Here is a 15541-nt window from a genome sequence, read left to right as displayed (position 1 = left end):
CAAAATTGTTGTGAAAACAAAAATGACAAACACACATTCGTGTTTGGAGCCCATCTCTCCCTTTTCTTTATCATGTTTTATTATTTTCTTTCATCTTGTCACAAAAAATAATTAATAGTTAACTCACCTTACAAGCAAAGCAATCCATTTTCATTAAAGTTTGTTATAATGAGGTGGATAGTGTACCAATCTCAAAGTATACGACCACTATTGTTGGTAGATTAAGAATTGTTTTTATAAACAATTAAGAAATTAATAATAAAGAGATGAGATGAAATGAGGGAGTACTACGTATTGATCAATTTTCTCAATTATGCTTTTGACAGATGCTTTTTTTAAATGGAAAATTAAAAAGAGAATTATACCCTTGAGTTTGAGAAGGAGTTTGAAGGGCAATTTGGGGAATTTTCTTGCCATATGGTTTTCTTATAGTTAAGAGACATTGGTCATTTATATTGATGATGAGACAGTAGAATGTGTTCAATCTTCACCAACATAAAATGGAAATGTCATTGTAGTACCAACACACACACACACACGCATGCATGCACGCACGCACGCAAAATTGTTGTGAAAACAAAAATGACAAACACAAATTCGTATTTGGAGCCCATCTCTCCCCTTTTCTTTATCATGTTTTATTCTTTTCTTTCATCTTTATCATGTTTTATACCTGTCCTTTGTGTTAGGGCAACCCCCTTTAAAGTATATTTATCAGTAGTGAGATATGTCAGTAACTTTAATGATGTGACAACTTCTTCTTTCTAAATAATGTAGAAAGTTAGTAACGATGGATGAAAATTAAAGTGATTCTTAATGTTTCTAATAGTGCCCTTATTTTTTTCCTCAGTGAAGAACTGTTTTTGATAATTTATCATTATTCATTGGTATTATAAGTTGTAAAGATGGGCAGGGATGTCGTTTGCCATTAGTATCTAAATTGCCTCGTAGTGAACCTCCCTCAAATATGAATACAGTTTCTTTATCCTCTCTGCTCGGTAATGAGCAAACAAGTTTTTAAAAGACTTCATAGGACGAGCATCCACCCTTGTTTGTCTAAACTCCTTCAACAACTCATCATTTGAGGCAAGGTAATGCAATTCAGAACATGTGCAACAAACTTTGGCCAAATCAACACTAGGAAGATACTCAAATATCATAAGCTTAAAGCTCCATCGGAAGATGCATAACCGTAAGCCCATTGGATCTTAAATCCAGTGTGTGCTTTTTTTTTTTTTTTACTAATGTGGTCTCTGTTTGTTATTGGACCTTTCATTAAGATCTGATGGCCTGGATCATTACCGTAAGCCCATTGGATTTTAATTTTAAGCCCAATAATTTTCAATTTCCACTACTTTTTTACTAAACACACCACCATTTTTAGTTTCTACACCTCTTTTGCTTAAATTTTTTTGCTAAAGTTTACAAAAAAAAAATATTGTGATTTATTTTAATTGTTATTTACTGTTTTTTTTATTGTTTTTATAATTTCACTATTATTTAGAGTCATCTCGTGCATACTTTATTTCTTGTCATTTATTTTATCATCATCATTTGTTTATTGTGCATAATAGGGAATTAATGTAATGCATTTTATTTCTTGTCATTTATTTTTGCAAAAAGACCTTAGAATGTATCTAGGAGGCTATGTAACTATGTAAATAATACATGCACCGACACATGCACCGACACCACGATTTATTTACCGTTTTATGCTTTGATGGTGGGTGAGAACCAAAATGAATTAGGAACAAACTAGGATTAAATAACTTGACTAAGTTGAGGGCCTTAAAATCAAACTACTAGTAATTTTAGGTTGGGATTTTACTTTGGATCCAATGTCCTTAGTAATTCCTCTCACGATTTTATTTTTGTTTACGTTACGCCGTTACGTTTAATTTTTACCGTTAGCCTAGAAAAATCAATTTTCCCAAAAAAATCAAATATGCAAAACTTTAAAAATATTTTCTTAAGAAACATTGGATTTTAACCCAAGTGATCTTTTTCCTTTTATTTCTTAACCAAACTTTCAATCAATTTTAATCTATATTTAGACTCACTTTCTTGTAATTAAAAGCAATCAACTCCACTTCTTTTTATCCTTCTATACCTTGAGGTCTCTCAACCCTTCTAAAAACCCATTTTCTAAAAACTTTAAAATCAACCCAACTCACCAAATAATTTTTGAGAGGGAACTACATTGGTTTTGATCCCAATCATTTGGGTATGTAGGCAAAGGATTTTATCCTTCCAAATCAAATAAAAATAACAAAAAACATATTTCTTCTCCCTCCATTCTTTCACTTAGACTTTTAAGTAACTATTTTCAAAATAAGTAAATAATTTAGCACAAGATAATTTAGGCAAGAGGTTCCTACGGAGTACCGTAGTCGTTTAGGGTGATTAAAAATCTTCCTTAGGCGAAACCAACCCCCGGATCCATAATCTCATAAGGGTTTTTACTCACTTTTTCCCTTCCCACGAATAAAAATAGAGAGTTCAAAGATTGACGATTCAAATCAATTAATGGTTTGATATCCGAAAATCACGAGCACACAAAGCAATCAATTTTCATTAAAGTTTGATATAATGAGGTGGATAGTGTACTAATCTCAAAGTATACGATCACTATTGTTGGTAGATTAAGGATTGTTTTTATAAACAATTAAGAAATTAATAATAAAGAGATGAAATGAAATGAAATGAAGGAGTACCACGTATTGATCAATTTTCTCAATTATGCTTTTGACAGATGCTTTTTTTTAAATGGAAAATAAAAAAGACAATTATACCCTTGAGTTTGAGAAGGGGTTTGAAGGGCAATTTGGGGAATTTCCTTGGCATATGGTTCTCTTATAGTTAAGAGGCATCGATCATTTATATTGATGATGAGACGGTAGAATGTGTTTACTCTTCACCAACATAAAATGGAAATGTAATTGTAGTACCAACACACACATGCATGCATGCAGGCACGCACACACGCAAAATTGTTGTGAAAACAAAAATGACAAACACAAATTCGTGTTTGGAGCCCATCTCTCCCATTTTCTTTATCATGTTTTATTCTTTTCTTTCATCTTGTCACAAAAATAATTAATAGTTAACTCACCATACAAGCAAAGCAATCTATTTTCATTAAAGTTTGTTATAATGAGGTGGATAGTGTACTAATCTCAAAGTATACAATCACTATTGTTAGTAGATTAAGGATTGTTTTTATAAACAGTCAAGAAATTAACTAGTAAAATGCTGGTGCATTCACACGGGTCATGTAACATTACAGTAAGAGAATAGAAGGATTGATAGATTAATTGTGAGATGAGAAACAGAGAAGTCCTACTACTATCTTCTTACTTACGTAGCTACTAGGTAAGTTTCTGGAAATATACCCTTTCTTAAAATAGGTTACACTTCATACTTTTTTCCATTTAGACACACATAATTTATCTTCCTCTAATTATATATCAGAAGAAGGGGTGAGTTAAGTTTTTGTGAAGTTTAGGAACAAACCTTTAGGCTCTGTTTGGATTAGCGGTTTGAGATGGAATATAATAATATTCCATTGTTTGGATTTTTTAAAAATTGATGGAATGGGATGGAACATGATGGGATCTATACCATTCCATTCCATCCTCTCCTCTTATTTTTCTTCCCCCCAATTTGGGAGGTATAGATGGAATCACTCATTGTAATTACTTTATTACTAATATATCCTTTATATATTTCACCGATCTTGCATATATGTATTTCAAGCTCGTTGTTCTCCCGTCTTTCCATTGATATGCACATAACACACTCTTCCCACCTTGTCTTGTTGTACTTGCACAGCACACCTTATATCATTTATTTACCTTTTTAAATTAACAGCACTTGATTTTTATGAAAATATTAAGGAACATTTATTTAATGACACTAAACCTGTGTAAAAACAAAGGATTTTTCAACTCCTACTTTTTCATTTATGAAAATTCTTTCCACGTAAATTGATAGAGAAAAGAATACAAGTTATTAGTTGCTTTTATATTGAAGCAAGTTAAATTATTTTTTATTGATAAACTATGTAATATTAATGTTTTGATGTCGTATTTATCTATTTAAAACAAGGGTAAAATAAAGAATAGACAAGTTATAATTCACTATATTCTCTCAATTTCAATGTTAATAAATGTAGGAGAAGAAATTTAATACTCCCTCCGGTCTCAAATATAAGAAAAGATTCATTTTTTAGGTTCATTGAGTAGTTAATGTATCTGGTCTACATTGTAAAGCAAATACATTAATTATTCAATGAACCTAAAAAAGGAATCTTTTCTTATATTTGAGACCGGAGGGAGTATAAGGTAAAAAAAACTAAAAGATTATATGATTTAATACTAAATGAAAATAATATTGTTTTCTAAATAGGATAAAAATGGAATAAAAAAGTTATAACCCATTCCATTCCATTCACTTTCCAAACAATGAAATAAGTAATTTGTTCCGCTCCGTCGTATGATACCCAAACAATGGAATGAAATATTTATTCCATTCCGCTCCATTCCACTTTGCTCCATTTCCGCTTCGCTCCATTCTGTTCCGTCAATCCAAACATAGCCTTAATGTTGTCATGCTTATTTAATTTTGTTTTTAATCATATTTTGTCACTGCAATTCCAAAAATTTATCATTCATTCACCCCCTTCCAATCAATGTCATCTAAAATTCCACCGTTCTAATTCTCTTAGTACTTAAATTTTGATTATTGTTATGAATATACCTATTAGTGGATGTTCATCCCTTAACATTCCATATGATTGTAACTCCCACTATAGGATGTCTATCCCTTAACCTTCCATATGATTGTAACTCTCACTAGTGAGTGGATTGTAATGTGATCTTCCATTTACCTATATGTGTCCTATAAATAGGACCTATATTGCAATGTAATGACACACTTGTGAAGTAATACAATATACTCTCTTGTTCTCCCTTTATCATTTTCTCTCTACTTTTCTATGTTGTACAGTATCTTGCAATGCTTTGAATTAATTTCATATTACGTTATCAACACGATCTCTACCAGAGCAATTTGAGTGTCTAATGGTTTTAGACAATGATTTAGCAATCGCTTGAATCCATGAGGGAAACAGGTAATGTTCATCTTTTCAATCATATGATAGTCAGATTTTCTTATAAGCGTGATTTCAAATTAATTTCCACCATTTTTTTTATTTACAATTAATGTGTGTTGTGAATGAACCACCTTATTTAAAGGTGCTGCCATTTTCTTATGTTTAGATTTTTTTCATAGATCATAGATGCAAAGCTTGCCTAAACTTGTATGCATGATACTATGTGAAGATAGTGTATGCTGCTTTTCCAGGTCAAATGAATTTAATTTGGTAATTTACAATTGCTGTGTGTTTTGCTTTCCTTTACAATCCAAGATTTGTATTCCTTGGAAATATATTTGTCCTGTCCTATTTCATGTATGCAGATGTATAATAGGGGAAATTTTATTGAATGTGACCATTTCTGTGAAATTCATTTAGAATAACTTGTGCATATGCACTAATCAAAAGTGCATTCATCATTAGATAATAATCACGTTAAAGAAACCAATGATAAATTTCAGTTTTAATTAAGTGATATTGGTTCATTTCTCATACCAAATATTATTTCTTATGTATCATTATTCAGATTCTATATTGAATTGGGACTAAAACTTGTTATTGAATCTTATCAATGATTTTTTTTTTTTTTACTATTTTGGTGATACCTCGTAGCTTATCATTCTATCTTGAATTTTCATAATATGATAGTACTCACGTGACTCCAATTTATAAAAATCAATTGAATCGCTTCAAAGAATAAATAAAAAGTGAATTAATATTTATAATTCCTGAAGGATTGCGTAAAGAATGAATTGGTCTTGATCATCATGTAATATAAGTTCATGAAGAACTATTTTTATAAATATTAAAGCATCCCTGAAGGATCACCCAGACTAGGAATTTTATCATTGTTTATGAAGATTTAAGATATAGTTCTAGAAGAACTAATGAAGAGCGTTGATTTTTCCTGCAAACAACGTAATGACTTCTTTAATAGATTATATGTAAGCATCTTTTTAGTGTTCTTTGAGTTTTGAAATTTGTTTTAACCCTTTTGAGCTTCTGAAACTCAACCACCCTAAACTTTTTTGTTTCTAAAAGAAAAGAAAGAAAACACAATGAACTAATTCCAACTATGATGGTAACCAAAAACTAAAAAATTGCAAACATGAAATTGTGAGACTATAAATCTTATCATGATACTCAATGTATATGATAATTTACCATTATTTTTATACTTAGCTATTGTACTAACATGTGTCAACGCTAATTGGTAAATTAGTTTTGTAAGTTATAGGTGGATGACCTTATATAAGCTGCACCTTGATCAAATATTGAATTCCAAGATCCATCGAGAATTCTAATATGTACCGAGAGCCCTCTAATCCACATTTAAGAAAAACGTTTTGATATAAAAAAAAAAAAAAAAACCCTTATAAGTTGGAGACATTTATCATTTTCTACACTAACATATTTGATAAACTTATAAATATACTTTCATGTCATATCTTATTCGATGAATACTTATAAAACCTACTTACCATACTAATATAAGGATGAATGATTATTTAGACACAACATTAAAAAAATATTTAGACACAAACATAAATAAAATTAAAAAAGAAAATGTCTGAATCATGATTTTAAATCATGTAATTATATTATTCCTCTTTTAATTATTTATTTATTTTCATTTATTGTTTCAAAATAATAAAAAGGTGGTAATATAAATAGATGAGGTAGTATTTAATTTTCCTCTAAAAATATACTCCTAGTAAATCAACTTTTGTAAAAAAAAAAAAAAAAAACAAAACAAAACAAAATTGGTTAACAAGTGGATCACTTTCAAAAAAAAAAGAAAAAAAAGATGCAGTGGATCATGCTAGATGGACGCATAAGCTAAATAGTACCAAAGGTCAAACGTTTAACAAGATGGCAAGATAGTAATTTGTCTTGATGACAAAAAACTTAAAAGTAAAAAAAATACACATCTTCATTTTTATCTCTGTAAAAAAAACACATCTTCATTTTGTCTAAAAATTATTTTCTTCACTCTATAATATTATTTAATCATTCATAACCTTAAGATCACTCATTAAGGCTTTCAGATAATAACATTTTGTTTTATTATGAAAAGAAAATTACTCTTGAGGCAATGTCGTAAATACAATAATATAATGTAAACCAGCAGAAAAAGATCATCATAGGTTTCGTGGTGTAGTTGGTTATCACGTCAGTCTAACACACTGAAGGTCTCCGGTTCGAACCCGGGGCGAAGCCATTTTTTCATGTTTTTATGAAGTTTTTTTTTTTGGGTCGGAGTTCAACGTATGTTTTTATGAAGTTTTTTTTTTTGGGTCGGAGTTCAACGTATTTGGTGCGACCCGCTTTCTTCACATGCAGCTTATTTTTCACAAATCGGGTTTTGTCCCAAAAAGCCAATTATGTTACATTGGTTCATCATGTTTGTTTATCACCATATACAAGTCTTAACCCCTAAACGTGAAGCACAAAAAACCACCAACAATTGTTTCAAAGATGGCAGCACAATCATTCCACACACTATGTAATCAACATTCAAATTATAAGGATCAAGATTTCAACAAACAACTCAGTGCTTCCACAAGAGCCACGATCTTAAGTCATAACTTTCCATATGTGCCAGCTAAGATTAAAAGCTTTTCCTTTTCACATGCTTATTCTCCACCTTTGTTGTGTCTTTGGATTAGGTTTAAATTTTTAAATTGGGCAACAAAATTCCCAAGAGAATTTTTTATGTTAGTCAACACAAAAAAAAAAAATGATTCCATTTTGGAAAACCAAACAAGCACACTTTGAATTTGAAACTCATTCCAGAAGTCGATAGAAGCACATGGTCTTCATAGATAGCTCAATTGATGAACTACAGTACATTTAAAGGAACTTTAAGAAAGATGTCTCGAATTCAACCTTAAAAACTAACATAACCACTAACATTAAGGCTAAAGTGCAACTTTGGCCCCCTATCTTTCAAAAAGTTGCGATTTTGGCCCCTTAACTTTGAAAACTACAATTTTGGCCCCCCATGTTTAGGGAAATATGCTCTTTTAACCCCCTAACATAAGGGAAATATGTCTTTTGACCCCTTATCTTTTCAAAATGTTGCGATTATGACCCCTTATCTTTTCAAAATGGCCCCTTTTTTTGGACACGTGTCGCCTTCTCAGCAGTTTTCAAAGTTAGGGGGCCAAAATTGTAGTTTTCAAAGTTAGGGGGCCAAAATCGCAACTTTTTGAAAGATAAGGGGCCAAAGTTGCACTTTAGCCTTATTAATACTACTTGTTTGTCTAAAAAAAATGATTTAATTAATCTAATAATATATTATGAATTTACTATTTTCACCAAATTAACGTTAAATTACAGCACATTAAACCCTCCTTATTCCCTAATATCAGAAAGAAAGAAAAAACACGTAATCAAAAGATTCCAATCATTTGATGAAAATAGGACGATTTGTTTTCTAAATTCTCCAAATCAACCCAACAATTCAATTCAAAACATAAAAACATCTTCATCAAATATTCGAGATTTGGCTATGTGTGATTGCATATAATTTAGTTTTCAACACATCATATCTAGTTCTACTTTTCCTTAAGCACTCCCTCCCTCCATGTGTACCTATCTGCCAAACAATAATGTACTATCAGCTAACCTTCCCATAATCTTCAAACTAAAACTGTGCCATAATCCTTTGTCGGTTGATAACATTAACATACGATTTTGCCTTCAATTTTTGCACCCTACCAAAGACTATTCTGGTCATGATTTTTATACACCAAACACAGAATTAGTCATAAGAATTTATTCTTTATAGACCTTTGTTTCTTTCTTAATTAGTTACCTTTACTTCAAGAAACCTAAAGGAAATAAATGAAAATTAATTAAATGTTGGGTGAGTAAGCATTTCTCACTGACTAGTGAACAGCATCAAGCACACATGACACCATATACGTAATCCATGCTGATTTTTGGGGGCATTGCTCCTATTTATTTCTAAAGAACGATAGTATAATATTTCATATACTTAAGGTTAGGTAGAGTTTTCCATCATTTGATTTTATGTACACTAAAAATAAGTCAATGGGAGAAGTTAAGAACTTCACCAATTAGGGAGCCCACTAGTATAGACATTCAATGTATCTTTCTTACAAAACCGTGATCCTAATCTATTTACAAAACCAGCTTGTAAGATAAGAGGTGTTTCTACATATTTTAAAGTCACTTATCATTTAATCTGGGACTTTCAACATGTACAATTAAGAATTGGCTATTTGATGTTTAACCTGAATGGCCTGATAGTTGGTGACCAAATATATTTATATATATTTTGATATCATCTTAAAATTTAGGTGGAACATAATTCAATTCTTACAAAACTAACTTGTACATTGATGAATATCTCCTATTTATAAATATATTTTCATGTCATATCTTACGGGATGGTTATGGGACCCTCACCATGGTATGTTTAAAATTCATCGTTACATGCACTATTTCTCTGATCCATCCTTTGTTATTGATTAATACTAGTACACTAGTATAGTGTATGTTTATCGTTTTCTTGGTTTTGTTGGGTACAATACAAGGAAACATTTTCTTTTCACTCAAGGGTACAATAAAACATAGATATTTGAACTAAGTACATTACTATAAGCTAGTCAATTTATTTAATTTAATTTATAAACCACTTCAATGTAATTTAATCGGTTAATTGAGAAATTAAGGGAAAGTGTTACCACCATGGACAAACCGATTTGTCTGTTTCATCCCACATTGAGTATCTTTATTTTGTTTAGCATAGCATTGTTTTTTAAACATTGAAATTTGAAACCATATGGGGTCAGTTGATTTGAATTTATATGAACATTAACCGTATGTCCAGTGTGCCCACAGCACAAAAGAAAGAAAGAAAAGATTGAAGAGGACTTTTTCATCCAAATCGTTTTGGATTAACAAACAAATAAACATTATTATTATTAACAATTGAAAAATGGAAACCCCATGAGGCCGCGCATATTTATAGTGAAACAAACTGCTGAGCCTTCCAACCTACAAAATTTCTCTCTCTCTCTCTCTGGTGACTCATCAGCATGACAAAGCAATGAATGACGAGCAATTACCGGTGATTCTCATGCCACTGTCAAGCACCTCCGACTGCGAGCTCCTCTGCGGCGAAGACTCGTCGGAAGTCCTCACCGGAGATTCACCGGAATGCTGCTCCGACCTCGATTCATCATCATCATCACCGTTGCCGTTGTCGTCATTATTCGCTGAGGAAGAGGAGGAGTCGATTGCTGTTTTCATCGAGCACGAGTTCAAGTTCGTTCCTGGTTTCGAATACGTCTCAAGATTCCAATCTCGCTCTCTCGAAGCCAGCACCAGAGAAGAAGCCATTGCATGGATTCTCAAGGTAAATAGAAACAGTAAAGGATTACATCAATGTCACTCACCGAACTACTTTATGCTAAAATGAACTACTTTATAAACAGTAAGTAATATTAAATGAGTTAACAGCGTCGATGAATCATGGTTGACGGCGTTATTATTACACGACTGTTATTAGTTTTAGCATAATAAGTTTTCAAACCAACTGCTTTGTTTATTTTTTACAGGTACATGAGTATTATGGATTTCAGCCGTTAACGGCGTACCTCTCCGTTAACTATATGGATCGGTTTTTGGATTCTCGACCTTTACCGGTGAGCTCTTGTTTTTTTTTACTATGTCGAAAGTCTTGCCAGTAATAAATTTTGATAAATCATTTTTTTTTGAAGGAAAATTTTGATAAATCATTTTGTTTTCTCGGTACTAGTTGTATTCAATGCACGCTTGTCATATTCGAGAAAATGAGTGTCTTTTGACACTTCCAATACGAGGCGCATGAAAAGGAATAAATAAAATTAAATATGTCAATTATTTCAACTCATGACCCTTCAGTATCACAATTATTATGCCAAGGTTTTCTATTCACAGTTAGATTTGTTTGATGAATACTCACTCTTTCAAGCTTCGAGTATGCATAAACAAAATTCTGTACTAGTAGCAACTTATGTATGTTTAGCAAGAATTTAATTTAATACTCTATTATTATTCTTAAAATAAAATATCAATTGATTAATATAAATTTTCTCTTTTTAATAGCTATTTTTTCCATTGACAAATTCTATGAATGATACTACTTTTCAAAATGCACTTAATTTTGTTTTAGAAATCACTTTTTATGATACGTCTGCGAGTAATAATGATAAAAATTGAAATCATCTTTTTATACAAAATTTTTTAAGGCTACAAGTACCTATACTACAAAAATACTGTATATATACACAAATAATGTAAAAATCAACGATATATATAAGTGAATTTTGCAACATATACATACATTATGACAGCTAGTAGAATTTAGCTAGTGCTTCCCTCTTTTCCACATGTATGTCACGTGAGTGTATTTATGGCATAAAGTTTGAATATGATAATATTAGTGGATCACTACTATTAATTTATTGAACAACTATATTATGGTGATGCTAATTACATTACCACATTAACAGGAATCAAATGGATGGCCACTGCAACTTTTATCTGTTGCATGTTTGTCTTTAGCAGCAAAGATGGAGGAACCACTGGTTCCTTCTCTCTTGGACTTTCAGGTATACATTCATTATTTAAGGTTAACTGCTTATATTAATTATTGATTAGAACCCCATGTTTATTATTCGGCATGTCAATCCATATAGTGATAATAATACTAAGTCATTTGTAAAATTGTAATGTATATTATAAACTGTAGGTTGAAGGTGCCAAATACATATTTCAACCGAGGACGATTCTTAGAATGGAGCTGCTTGTTCTGACTATTTTGGATTGGAGGCTAAGATCAGTCACCCCACTTAGTTTCCTCAGTTTCTTTGCGTGCAAGCTAGATTCAACTGGAACTTTCACTCACTTCCTCATTTCACGTGCTACAGAAATCATCTTATCTAATATCCAAGGTATTCTTTTACCCTTAATTTCTCTCAATGCTTGAAAATGTAGTTAAAAAAATAATTTTAAAACTATGATGGTGAATAAGTGATGATCTCTATTGTGAGTTTTCAAGGTTAATGAGTTTTCTGTTTGAATACTGTCTGCAGATGCTAGCTTTCTTGCTTACAGGCCATCATGCATTGCTGCAGCTGCCATACTCTCTGCAGCTAATGAAATTCCTAATTGGTCTTTTGTTAATCCTGAGCATGCTGAGTCATGGTGTGAAGGACTAAGCAAAGTAAGCATTTTATATGTATAGTAAATACATAGTACTATAGTAGTATACGGGTAAATGAAAGAAAATCATGTGGTTATTTATATGTTTACCAAAGCACATATATCTGTTTATTGCAGGAAAAAATTATAGGGTGCTATGAGTTGATGCAAGAAATTGTGAGTAGCAATAACCAAAGAAATGCCCCTAAAGTGTTGCCACAGTTGCGAGTTACAGCTCGGACCAGAAGGTGGTCCAGTGTCTCGTCGTCGTCATCATCTCCATCTTCCTCCTCTTCACCCTCTTTCCCGTTGTCGTATAAAAAGAGGAAATTAAATAGCTGTTTCTGGGTAGATGATGACAAAGGAAACTTAGAGTGAAGAGAAAAGAAATTACAAGAATAATAATAAAGGAACAAGAGGAAATAAGGTGGGCCAGGTTGTCTAGAAACCTCAACATTTTTAGGAGGGTTTTTGCAATGAAAATTTGACTATGTTGTATGTATGAGAGTTTGATGGTTTTGGCGAGTACTAGTACTCCTATTTTATTTTTCGTTTTTATCTTTTTGGTGTAACTGTATCCCCTAGAGGAAGGGGATTTTGGAACACACATTTATTGATGTATAGGTGAGACTGTGAGAGAGAGAAGCATTTGACGTGGTAATAATTGTTGAGGATATGAATTCAAAGGTGGCATTGATCATAGGTGAAAGATGGTGGGGGCAGTGGTCTAGTAACAGTGAAGAAAAAACAGAGAGCAGGTATCAAAATCAAGACCTTTGGGGAAGAAAACTCTGAAGTTATGAGCTGTTTTTGACTTGTCATGGGAAAGACATTTATGAGTGAAGTTTCTTTTCTTGGCGCCAAGCAATAACATCACTCATTTTCCTTTGAAGGGATACCCTCAACAATAAACAACAGAAATGAGTTAAAGTTGGCCATATTTCATGGACTTTTCTGATAGTACGTGTGAAGATGGCTTTGGCACGTACCAATCATGTGTGTTTGTGTGATTTTTTGTTTGTTTTTGGGAGCTGTTTATTTTCTGATCCCTTTTTTTAGGCCATGAGGTTTGGCCTAACTATACAGGACTTCAATGTTTGGTGTCCAACGCGTGTGATGGGAAACACGTGTATATAGTTTTTTTTATACTATACTTTTACATTTTTTTATTGGTTTTGAAAAAAGAGGTGAACTCTCTTTTCATAGTGGCCGGCCTAATTGGCTTTGAAAATGGAGGTGAAAAGGTCTTTGGGGCCTTCTTCTCTGTGCTGTGTATTGATTTGAATTGAATTCAATAATAATATCATTATGGAATTCATGTATTTATGATTTTTCACATTTCTTTTATTGATTAATTGTTAAATATAAATCATGTGACTCACGGGCTCAGTGACCCCAAAGTAATTTGGAAATTCTGTTATATGATACGATACTACATCCATAAGAGTCTAAAATGTACAAATTGAATTATTTCTTCCACTTATCTTATGAACTTGCATTCCACTGAAAATCTCTTGTATACTATTGGGTGTTGCTAGCTTTTGCACATGATTCTGAATTTAGTACTTTGTAGGTTTGCCATTTGGCCTTGTTCTTATTACTAAATGAAAAGAAAGTATAAGACCCTTTATGGAATCTAGTGAGGCAAATCTCTGAAGAAAATTGACTATTTGGTCCCACTTGGATATCCATGTAAGATCTGTCATGCTTTGTAAAAATTTTAGATCTTCATGCGTAGATTATTTACCATGCCACAAACACTTTCTTCTTAGAAAATCAGATATTACTTTTAGTTTTACAAGTGATTCATAATGAAGTGGATGATAGATAGGAACTACCTAAAGACCTGGCTTTTACGCCAATATGAAGACTCTATTAAGAACCAATACAAGTTGAAAGTTAGAAGAGCAAAAGCATGAAAAGCACAAATAACATAAAGGTTACTTTAAGTACAGAATAACAGAGCTTGTTATTTAGCCCCATTTCCCCGACACAAGGTATATATAATTTATGCATGCAGCAACACTAACACGTTCCACTTCCACCATGGCTTTTCTTTTCATAATTCTAAGAGCGTCTTTGTAGAAAGTAACAGTAACAATAACAATGCATGTTGTCTTTTCTTATGCAATCATAATTATCACCCTTAAGTTTGCATGACAACCATTTGTAAATGTAAATAAACCACATGTTTTGCTTTGCTAAAACATCCATCACATAATCCATACACTGTAGTGTAGACTCTAGCCCTATGTTCATCACATTATATATGTTTGTCCCTGCTTTATTAATGGACCATAGTGAAGACAATTATTCACATGATTTTTGGACCTCTAATCCCTATATTTTAAAAACAGACTTACACCGTTAAATCGAGATCAGACGATTCAGATCAATAAACGCATCAAACAAATCGAGAAGAGGATGATCATTTCCCACACTGACTATACTAACAGGTTTGAGAGGAGGCCCAAATGTGGATCCCCCAACTCAACGTGTCTAAGTGCCCTTGTCCATTTTAATGAAAAACGGCAATTAATAAAAGTTAGTTGCTGATGGTTCAATCAATCAATTAATTTTTTTTTTTTTGACTAAACAATCAATTAATTATTGTACAAGTATGTATATTGCACTCTTATTATACCGACGCTCTGGTTTGGGTCCATTGAAATTTTAATTAAGGGCTAATCAATCAAATAACCCACCACCAAAAAATAATTAAGCTGAGCAGGTTAATTATGCAGATCAAACAATTGCAATGGATTGGTCGTCACATCTGCACGTTAACAAATACTGTAATTTTAACTTGATTTTAGGGATTCATGTGAGACAAACTATATTATCAAAAGCGTGCTTTTGAATTATAAGACTAATAGGACAGATATTAGGACAAACACCCAGATGGAAGGACAGTAATACGATTAATATAAATTTGATTATCACTAACATAAGACTGGCCTCTTGCTTAGTGCTACCCTTTCATTAATAATATTGAGTTAAATTTTGTCAAAAATAAAATAAAATAATATATATATATATATATATATATATATATTGAGTTTAATAAAATGTTGTATATCACCCAAAATTAAAAAACCAGCTCGAGTTGTTGTCGCATTTACAAGAATATAAACAACATCATTCACTTGTCTCTAAACAAACTCAATA

At 31.9% G+C, this 15541-nt stretch overlaps 1 protein-coding gene and 1 non-coding gene across 2 annotated transcripts; both read left to right on the top strand.

The window, feature by feature from the left end:
* Positions 1-7301: 7301 nt before the first annotated feature.
* TRNAV-AAC (transfer RNA valine (anticodon AAC)) lies at positions 7302-7376 on the top strand. Its single transcript has one exon. It is a non-coding gene; the product is annotated as a tRNA-Val (tRNA).
* A 2804-nt stretch (positions 7377-10180) lies between these two features.
* On the top strand, positions 10181-13695 carry LOC146899848 (cyclin-D1-1-like). The gene is made up of 6 exons (XM_085731807.1): positions 10181-10544; positions 10747-10833; positions 11683-11781; positions 11922-12123; positions 12265-12395; positions 12512-13695. Exons 1-6 carry the CDS (start codon positions 10236-10238, stop codon positions 12749-12751), a joined length of 1068 nt encoding a protein of 355 aa, XP_085587933.1. The 5' UTR covers positions 10181-10235; the 3' UTR covers positions 12752-13695.
* The last annotated feature ends 1846 nt before the right edge of the window (positions 13696-15541 follow it).

The sequence above is a fragment of the Medicago sativa genome, chromosome 8, assembly GCF_051527215.1.
Source record: "Medicago sativa cultivar Bolivia chromosome 8, Bolivia_mono, whole genome shotgun sequence".
Taxonomy (NCBI): Eukaryota; Viridiplantae; Streptophyta; class Magnoliopsida; order Fabales; family Fabaceae; genus Medicago; species Medicago sativa.
Note: the sequence above shows the minus strand (reverse complement) of the source record. Positions and strands in the feature narration are given on the sequence as shown.